This window comes from Hippoglossus hippoglossus, chromosome 6 (assembly GCF_009819705.1).
Source record: "Hippoglossus hippoglossus isolate fHipHip1 chromosome 6, fHipHip1.pri, whole genome shotgun sequence".
NCBI lineage: Eukaryota > Metazoa > Chordata > Actinopteri > Pleuronectiformes > Pleuronectidae > Hippoglossus > Hippoglossus hippoglossus.
Window position 1 is genome coordinate 2,956,897 of NC_047156.1, and position 10,547 is coordinate 2,967,443.

The following is a 10,547-nucleotide window of genomic DNA, read 5'->3' on the forward strand; positions in this document are numbered from 1 at the left end:
AAGAATCATCCTGTAACATTCTGGTCTGAACAATGAGGAGTCAATGCACTGAGAGAGATTTAGTCTCTACCTCCACCTTGTGGTTGATCTCCGTCATTATCTCTACATGTGAATATGCAGGATGAGGAATTTTAAAGTGTTAAAATAGTTTGGATAAGAAACACTTTTTAAAAATAACATATATTCTTTACTTCATGTTATGCTGATGTATTTGGATCATCTCTTTCCTGACATCCTCATTTACATTTACTATATCTTCATTCATTACAAATGCAAAACACAAAGGAAAAGACCAACTCACAAAAAAAGAAGAAACATTGAAAGAAATCCTGAACGAATTTATCAGATATAGAATCGTAACATATTTAAGTCTGAATCAACAAATAGCTTTTGTTTGTCTTCTAAAAGAGAGAATTTCCTCGACAACAAAACTGAAACTGAAACTCAATTTCACTGACTCATCTACACAAGGCATTTTGAAGACGAGGTCATATGCACTAACATTAGTTGTTAAAAAGTTCAACTACAAGTATATCCTCAACATTCTGACTTTATTCCTCGAAATGCAAATCTAAATTTATTAATTATTCTCTGATTTATTCCCAACATTTGGAATTTACTCTCCAAATACAAAGGGAAAACATGTTTTCACAATTTTATTATTTATTCATGTAATATTACAAGTTTGTTCTCAACTTATGACTTTATATCTAAACAAATTACGACTTATTCCCTCAGAATATTACGACTTTATTCTCAAAATACCTTTTCTTTTTACTTCTGGCCCTAATACCTATGTTGTTATATTTTGGAGTTCCTGTTATTCAGCAGTTTTTTAGGCTGGTTTTGCCACAAGACCTGAAAACCCTGACTTGTTTACATTTGTTCCTATTTGTTTTTATGTTTGGCACCACTAACCCTCCATACCTCTGACTCAGTTTCGTTTCCTCGCATGTTTAGGTTTCGTTTTCCCTCTGTGACGTCACAGTTGGATTAAGGTTCAGTTCTGTTTCTCTGTCACAGCAGCTGCAGAGGCTTTAAAGAGCTGGAGCTGCAGGACGCACCTCACATGCACCATGTTTTCCTGGGGAGAGGACTGTCACCAGGTCTTCAGGTCCAAACACTCACCTGTGGACAGGGCAGCAGAGGCCAGGGTTCATCAGTTTAACCCGGGTTATCTCATCCGGGACCTGTCTGCAGGACACAGTGTGCTCAGCTTCATCAAGACCAACGGAAATGCTTTTATCATCCGGACAAACGAGACCAAGGATGGAAGAAGAGTCAGAGGAAAACAGAGTGAGAAACAGCTGCTGTTATTTATCTTTGAGCCTGTTTTACTCTTTAACTCTTTTTAAACCTGCTTACTTTATTATTGTATTATGATATCTTTCATATATCTGACTTTCTCATATCTTTCTCCTTTGCTCACTTATATTATTTATTTTTGCTATTTAATGTTTAGTTAAATTCTGACTGACTGGTGGTAGATACATAAGGAGAGACCTGGGACCCCCTGCTGCTGGGTTGGGGCTGGGGCTGGGGCTGGGGGGGGGGAGGCCTCTTGGATGGGAGGGTGGTGCTGCTGCTTCCTCTTGACACTAAGACCAGTTCATCTCTTACCTCTGATGCTCCGGGTGAACGAGCCTCCTCCTGTTTCCTCTGTATGAGCTGCTGTGGTTTGTGTCCTCAGAGTTCGTGGAGTGCAGAGAGAAGATCCGGGCTGTGAGCTGCACTGATGATGTGGTGTCACTGCTGTCGGACACAGGCTCAGTTCTCTGTGTGGACACAACGCGCCCCCCCTTCACACCAAGGTCAGACAAACCAAGTGTTTTCTGCTCAACCTCAAACTAACTGTGTCAAATGAAGATATGGGATGTTATTATTATTATTATTATTATTACAGTATGTACCATTGATAATTCGTTTCTGTTCTGTTTTCTCAGGCCGATGAAGGAGTTGTGTAACATACCAGTTTGTCAGGTGGCGTGTGGGAGTCAACATTCAGTCGCCTTGACCAACGGTAGAGTGACACCACACTGATGACATGACAAATCCATTGATTAAGATCATAGAGTTTATACAAAGATCACAGGCTGTTTATAGAGATCATAGATTGTAAATACAGATTTGTTTTGATCTGCACAGTGGCCTCGGCTGTCAATCATGATGTCACACCTCATTTTAAATTAACAATTAAAACCAAAATGATCAGAAACCTGGAGACACGTCATGTTGTAATAGTTGGACAACATGACAGCTTCCCACCGCCACCTGGTGGATGGCCGCAGTACAGGTCATAAAGCTCACCTCCTCCATGTTGGTTGACGGGACATGGACCAAACTAAAAGGTTAAAGTACATTATTAAAGTTAATACATTTTTCTCACAGAGGGTTTCTGTCATTTTAGGTCGTTCTTATCACACTGACGTTTGTTCATGTTTCTGATCACAGGTTGAGTTTCAATTAGTTATTTGATGATATAAAAACAGGGTGAAAGGTCATGATTGACAGCTGAGACTCACAGTCGGACGTCAACATTGCAAGATGGCGGCTTGAGCTCACAGAGTGGTGGTGGTGGTGGTTTCTCCACAGATGGCCGGGTGTACACGTGGGGTCAGGATTCCAGGGGCCAGCTGGGTCTGGGGCAGGGGAAGCCCTTCGCCAACTCACCCCAACAGCTCCGCTCTCTGTCGTCGACCCCGCTGGTTCACGTCGCCGCGGGGGGGGAGCAGAGCTTCGCCCTCTCTGTCAGTGGAGGTGTGTTCGGCTGGGGCAGAAACGACCGTGGGCAGCTCGGGCTGGGAGACACAGCAGGTGCCGTACCTCTTTGTACTGTACTGTATTTATATACATATCAGTGTTCAACTGCAATGTGGTGTCATGAGTTTTCTCTTTTTACAAACACTTAAAGGTTTTGGTGAAAGGATCTATTGGTGGAAATTGAATACAAAATAATCCGACTGTGTTTTATCTAAATCGTAGGAATTGTTGTTTTCTTTACCCTAGAATGGGCCCTTTATATTTAAATACTTTGGATTTAAATACTTTATATTTAAATACTTTATAGGAGCGGGTCCTCTCTACGGAGAGGCTGCAAAATGCAACTTCACCACTAGATGTCACTACATTCTGCACACTGAGCCTTTAAAGCTGAATTTATCAAACAGTAACAAACATTTGAAATTCATCTGTCACACGTATTTTCATGACATGTAAACCGTGTTGTTCATTTCTCTGCTACAGACAGACGTACACCAGCTCCTGTTAAAGGTCTGAACATGAAGGGAACTATTCACATTTCCTGTGGGAAGGATCACACTGCTACTTTAACTAAGGTAATTTAAAAAAGCTAGTAACAAAAATGTTTAGTTTAAATACTTATAGGTTGTGTTTTGGTCTGCGTCTATAAAGATGGACGACATGAACGCCCCCCAAAAATGAAGCCAACGTCATCTTTAGCGCCCCCTGGTGACTGGCTGCAGTAAATTTCATAAACCTCGCCTCCTCCATGTTAGTGGATGGGATATGGACCAAACTAAAACATTGAGTATGCAGGCAGAAGCAGGGATATTTACAAACGGTGACGCAGACACCGACACTTGTTTATTTCTTGAGTTTATAACTTGACGACCAGCGATGAACGCAAACTGTCGCTAACACTTACTGTCAGTAACAGTTTAACCTTTAACGGTCCGAGAAAATAAATCCCTGCTCTTACTTATCACCACTGCTGTTTCTCGTCCGTATTATTTACTGCAACTAAGCAAGTTACACCGGCACGCGCATGCCCGGTGAACCTGATTGTCTGCGGGACCTTGAACTGTTGCCCTCTCGCTGCTTCCTCAGGATGGTGCTGTGTTTACGTTCGGCTCGGGGCAGTTCGGGCAGCTCGGGCACAACTCATTCACTGATCAGCTCCGTCCTCGTCTGGTTGCCGAGCTGTTGGGGGCAAAGGTCACCGAGATCGCATGTGGACTGTACAGTATACCTACTATTTCTTTTAAAAGAATTTCACTTCATCAAATATTGATGCATGGAACCTGCTTTGAAGAAACAACGGGGATCAAACTGTCTCTAATGATGTTTTTAATGCATTATCTCCTTAGACACCACACATTAGTGTCGACAGACGCCAAGAAGGTTTACTCCTTTGGGTGTGGAGAGCAAGGGCAGCTGGGGCACGGAGGCAAGAGTCATCCGTCTGTGCCGCTCCCCGTTCAACTGCCACAAGGTTTCAATGAAGTCATGAGGGAACAATTACCTAACGTATGAAGGAGATCATATTTTTACTCAGTACTTCTAATTCCAGGCAGCAGTGACGGGCCCAATATTAGAAACATCTTCGCAGGAGGAAACTGTTCGTTTGCGACATGCTCGTCTAATGAGGTACTGACACTAATACACTGATACACTCAGGGATGGAAGGATAATAATGACGACATCAACTCAACCAGTTTATTTTGCAGGAAGCTCATGAGGAGCCAAACACTGACGGGGTCAGTAATGCGTCACAGTATCGTCTTGATGACATGATCGACAAATGGACGTCTAAATGTGATTCAAAAACCTGGAAAATGATCAAACAGTGAGTATATGACATGTTCTCTGTATGTCAGGAGTTTGCTGAATAGCCGGATGGTGTCATGACTGTAACTGTAAATATATCAATCCACAAATCCAAGATCCAAACACTTTTTAATCTTCACAGGGAAATCCACAGGACTTTTTCCACAGCATCTCGTATGAATCAAAGTTTCCTTGAGAAAAGGTAAACACGGAACCTCTTTGCACGATTATCCCTTCTTTCTTATCTGGTGAAGTTCTAATATAAGGAGAACTTCCACTCTCACAACTTCTGGTTTACGTAGTCGGGGGGTGGGGGGGAGTCTCACAAAGCTGCCAGCATGGGTTTGGACCCAACGTTGTTTTGCTTTGTGTTGTTAGAAAAGAAGAACATTTCCAGACCTCCTCAAAGTACCACGGCGTGAACTTGTCGCTTGCACGAGTCGCTTTCAAGAAACTGGTGAAGAAGGATGATGCTTTGGCAGAGGTGCGTAACTGTTTGTGAAGAGTCGGTTTTCTAAATTTGATTGTGTTAATCAAGGGAAATGATTCCTTCTCGCAGGGGAAGTGAAAAGGTTCTTCTGAAATCCTCGGTGGAGGTAATGAGTGGATCTTTTTCAAACGAACAGGTGGCGGCTGCTGTCCTGAAGCTGCTTCCCTCTTTCACGGATCCAGTGGGAGTGGAGGGGTTGAGGATCTTCTTGCTTCTCAATGATCTTCTTCACGTGATCCAGAAGCTCCATCGACCACAGAGCACCGAGCTCGCTGAGGCCGTCGCTGCTGCCGTTCTGAAGCTGTCTGCTGAGAACCTTCAGGTCATAGGTACTGTGACCACTGCACGAGCAACATCAGCAAGATACTTTTCATTTATTTTTTAGTTAAGATGCAGCTCATTAAAATATAAGTCCAAAACTAATTTATCGACTGATGTATATATTTAAAATTAGCAATTATTCCTAAGATGTTGTTCTCAAACCCTTATGACAAAGAAATATAATTGAGGCTCAGTATATTTAAAGGTTAAGCCATTAACTTTTTTAATTACACTTTATATAGTTATAGGGAAATTCTATTACCGCCAAATATTGAGAAATTATAATACAATATATAGAATTAGCCAAGTTAAAATGTTAACATATTACCTAAAATAAAAGTTGGCTCATTCTTTACTTTCTTTGAGAGCAGATCAGTTTGAGATCACAGGGAGTGTTGGAGGAAGTAGGAGATTAAGACCTGCGGGCTGCACAACTTCACGTTTACAACCTGATAACTGAAGGTTTCTAGCTTCAATGGTGTGAAGGTGCAATATGTCCTAGATGTCTGCTGAGTTGTGAAATGTCCATGTTGTCTTCCTCAGGAAACTGGTGGACGACACTGTCAGCCTCCAAAATATCTGCATATGTTAGGGTTTGGAAGAAAGCCCTCTCAGACATGCTGTCCTCAAGCCCTGATCCTCCCCGCTCCGGATTCAGAAATCTGTTACAAGTCCTCCAGTACATGTACAATGTTAGTATGCCTCAATACTTGTGTTTTCCATAAATACTACACAGCATAATCCCAATCTACGGAGCCCCCGAAGGGTCAAGGGGAAGTAAAGAATTCTCGCCACGACACTTCGGGGGCTCCGTACTAATCTTACGCACTTTTTCTACAAAATGAAGCTTGTTTACTTTTTTTATTTGTTCACTAAATGGATAAAACCTCTGTGTTAAAGGCCAACAGCAGGACTGCAGAACCTCAAAGGCTGCCAGACAGCGACTTTTATTTGCTCCTGAACCCATTCTTTCTTGGTGCAGATCTGCGTCAATGGATTTTACAGACGAAACACGAGGTAAGAAAAAATGCAAAGTTGCAGTCCCTGTCTATTCATGTAAAAACAGAATCGTGGCCACATACAGTACATGTATATTTAAACCTAAATTATGTGTACTCTCTCTTTTCCTTTTAGATGGGTGCTGAGCCTCTTATCCTCGGTAGATTTCCAATTGTGATGGATCTGCAATCAAAGAAAATGATTCTTGACGCGTATGCTGAAATCACCAAGGTAACTGAGGTCCTGAGTTGCGCCTCATGAGAAAAAGCTTTTATGCTCAAGGGTCGAGAAATCTCCAAGAAATTCCCTGTTTATCAGCGTGTGTTGTGTTGTTGGTGCACGATAAACTAGTTTTTTATAAAAATCAGGTTCAAAGGAATTTGACATGACACTCAAATTGTTCGAATTAATTCAAATCCGACACCCGAACTCAAAAAACGTTAAGTCGCCACTTCTCAGATGCTTTGATGTCGTGATTGTCTCAGGACGGCTTTGATGCTAGTCCTCCATTTTCACATCAAAACAAAGTAACATCAGTGGGTAAGGTCACGGTGACAGTGATCGCCCTCTGCTGGATGATGAGGCAAAGTGAATGTTGATTGATCCATTCACTTTGCAGACAAAAGCCAGATGTCAGCTTTGGATGTGAATCTATAAACAGTGACATTTTTATTTTCATTGTAGGAGGGATCATTCAGTCAGATCGGGTGGAATTTCTTCTGCAATTATGGACCAGATTATCTGCTTGCTGAAGATGCGCTTTTAAGACTGAAGCTGAGACGAGCATCCATTTCAGAAGACACTTTTGAACAACTGGATGCCGTTCCTCACAAGGACTACAAAAAAATACTTGTGGTAAATGTGATAGCCGTAGCATGGCCAGAATTTGCATTATAGAACTTGTCTACTCTGATATAAGTTACAAACTTTGTCCTTTGGTCTTCTAGGTCTTTTTTGATGGTAACTTTGAGCGAAGCATTGTCAACATCAAAGACTTTTTTCATGAAGTCTTTCATGAGCTGGTGTCCGACGAATCGGGGATGTTCACTTTCAATGACTCCAAAACACTTGCATGGTTCCCTTCCAACGTAAGATTTCAAATCCACATACAGGAAAAAAATATTCACTTTCTACTTTTCTACTTTAACTCTTCGTAGAACATTTATCAGTTCAATATTAAAGCTGTGACTACAGTGGATTCATGGTTTTAATTGTCACTTCCATCAACACCAGGCAACACACGACCACCACAGGTACTTCCTGTTTGGAGTTCTGTGTGGATTGGCTTTGTACAACCAGGGCCTCATACACCTACCGTTCTCGATGGCTCTGTTCAAGAAGCTGCTCGGTGTGAAGCCTTCGCTGGAGGACTTAATGGAATTCAGTCCGGACGTTGGAAAGTAAGTGACAATATATATAAATTCAAATCACATTATTCTTAGTTGTAGGGCTGTAAGTACTTTCTCAGAGTAGATTGTAAACATTGTGAAATCTCATTGATGCTTGAATATTGCTGCTTGTGTTGTGTTTGTAGGAGTCTGCTGTCCATCCTGGAAGAATATGGGGACGAAGACTTGGAAAGCCTGGGCCAGGAATTTTCAGTAGGTGTTTTACAGATAACTGACCTCACTTATCCTCTTTCTGATCAACTGATCGATTTATATCAGTTCCCAAAGCAGTGATATCGCTCTTCTTTCTTAACAGATCTGCTGGGATGGGACAGAAGTTGACCTTGATCCCACAAACCCTGAAAAAAACGTGACAAGTCAAAACAAGTAAGGACCATGGAAGCAGTTTAATGTCACTTTCATCGATTTTGTGCCACAATACAATACAAATTAAGAAGCCCCTTTAAAACATTTTGTAACGCAATATTGGGGGTGTCAATTGTACAGTGGTACACTTGTACTTGAGGCTCATTTATGTACGAAATGAGATGTGGCCATTTAAATGATCACTGCACACGTTTTACATCAGTGTGGTTGTTAAGAAATTCAATCCACAAGAGGGCAGCGCAGAAATGAGATTTTCTGATAACAAGAACCAGCCTATGGTTGAGGAGGTTGTGATAATTAAATTATTTGTGATATTGTTGATTATAACCAAGAGGAAGCATGTTAAAAAGAAAAGAAATAGGGCCCAGAATTGATCCTTGAGGTACACCACAAGTACACTTTTAAGTGAAAGAGGGCACGTAAAGATTTATGAGTTGCGTGCATCTGTTTGTGGGATTAAAACTTAGCATCTGCTTGACAGGAAGGAGTTTGTGGACGCCTACGTGAATCACGCCTTCAACACGTCTGTGGAGAGTGTGTTTCTGGAGTTCAAGCAAGGCTTCTACACGGTTTTCGACCGGAACTTGTTGAAGGTGTTGCGGCCAAAGGAGCTGCAGGAAGTCCTGCAGGGCAAAGACTTCTGTGACTGGGAAACGCTGAAACAGGTAGAATCAAAACAAGAGCTCCTTGTGTTCCTGTGTTCTCTACAACTACAACTAATTAATCACGTTTTCATTTGCTTGATTTGAATCCTGCCAATGACTACGACAGCAAGTTATTCTAACAACATCTTTCAATGTAATTAGAACACAGTTTACGGAAGGCCGTACCATGTTGACCACCCCAACATGCAGATGTTTTGGGAGGTTTTTGATGAACTAACCGAGGATCAGAAGAAGAAGTTACTTTGTAAGTATTAAAATATCAAATTTAAAACTATTACAATCAAGAAAGATAAATTGAAATTATATTACTAATGTACTAGACTAGACTTGCTATATGTGCTCGGAATGAAAGGAGAGCTAGTTGCTCATTTTAATCTGATCACGCAGAGATAGATTTCTTCAATCTAGAGTCAGGAACGTTTTAATATTTACTTTTCTGTTTAGTGTACGATGATGATAGAATTGATAAACTAATGAAGAGAATGCAAAGCTTTATACTGAGGATATCACCAAAATAAATCAATTAAAAGAATCTCTTTGTTTACCACTTCTCCCTCCTCAAGGGTTTGTGACCGGTTTTGAAAGGTTGCCTATTCGTGGCAATAAAAGCATCACGATCAGGCTCAGACCAGTCTGCGACATCTCTGAGGACCAGATCTACCCTGAAGCACTCACGTGTTACTCTTTTCTGGATCTGCCCCTATACTCAACCAAGGAGATTATGAAAACCAAGCTGACAGAGGCCCTGAGCAACAGTAGAAGAAGCTACAAGTGAGGGTGGGACTCTGCCGCAAATATTCTGCACTGCACAGAGGGCGGAACGTAGTGAAAACACTAAATCGACCAAAGACCAGCCATTGTACTGTACCTGCACCTGTGTACTGGCTAACATGACAGGTTTACATTTCTTTAAGAGAGCGTGTGGATTGAGTGGTTGTATAACAAAAATGAATGCCTCAAAGTAAAAAATACATGTATGTAGAGAAGTCTTTGATTTACATTTCCAACTTTGTCACATCTCAGGAAATAAATAGGGGTGATAAATATTTTGTTATGTGTTTTTCCAGGTAAATTATTTAATTCAACCTCAAACTTGTCCTGGGTATTTGTAGAAAATACACGTGTGTGTGCACAGCAGTCACTTTTTTTATGCCTGTTATAGTTTTCATTGTTATTTAGGGGGCCTGCATTAACTGTAAAGAAAAGGTTCTATTAGTGCCAATCTGCAAAAGAAAGATTTATTCTCTGTGAGGCTGAGTCTGGGCGATAAATTAAAAAAGGAGATCCAATATGATTTGAGTGCCTTAATTGCCGTAAAGCATCTAATTGATCCAAGTCAGAGCATTTAAAAGGAAATTAACAGCAACTAACCATTCATGCACTAACCAGGGAACAGGTGACGTTTATCCTCCAACACCATGTGACCTGATGACCACGAGGAAACAAACAACACAGACCACACTTGACTCCTGCAGCCACAGTTTTTGCATCGACCAAATTCAGAGCAACTCCTTCTCATTGCTGAATATGGTCGACGTGGTGGATTATGTTGAAGTGAAATAATGCAGCTCGTACGTACACGGGTTAGGAGACGTATACTTGTATCTAGTAAGAATTACATTTTATCTGTTGATCGAACGATGAAAATTCTTAGATTTATATGCGATTCAACAGTATTGATATTGTCTGTAAACTGTTGACTGGATTGCTCAGGTTGGTTGTAGAGCAATA

The 10,547-nt window shown here is 41.2% G+C and overlaps 1 protein-coding gene across 1 annotated transcript; it reads left to right on the top strand.

The window, feature by feature from the left end:
• The first annotated feature begins 910 nt into the window (after positions 1–910).
• LOC117763225 (probable E3 ubiquitin-protein ligase HERC4) lies at positions 911–9,807 on the top strand. Its single transcript, XM_034588187.1, has 23 exons — positions 911–1,296; positions 1,691–1,811; positions 1,944–2,020; positions 2,593–2,814; positions 3,244–3,335; positions 3,847–3,977; positions 4,107–4,231; positions 4,310–4,386; positions 4,467–4,585; positions 4,709–4,768; positions 4,945–5,050; positions 5,193–5,385; positions 5,921–6,069; positions 6,278–6,394; positions 6,512–6,607; positions 7,061–7,231; positions 7,324–7,464; positions 7,610–7,776; positions 7,911–7,977; positions 8,081–8,151; positions 8,633–8,816; positions 8,958–9,060; positions 9,380–9,807. The coding sequence occupies exons 1-23, from the start codon at positions 1,077–1,079 to the stop codon at positions 9,589–9,591; spliced, it is 3,021 nt and encodes a 1,006-aa protein (XP_034444078.1). The 5' UTR covers positions 911–1,076; the 3' UTR covers positions 9,592–9,807.
• The last annotated feature ends 740 nt before the right edge of the window (positions 9,808–10,547 follow it).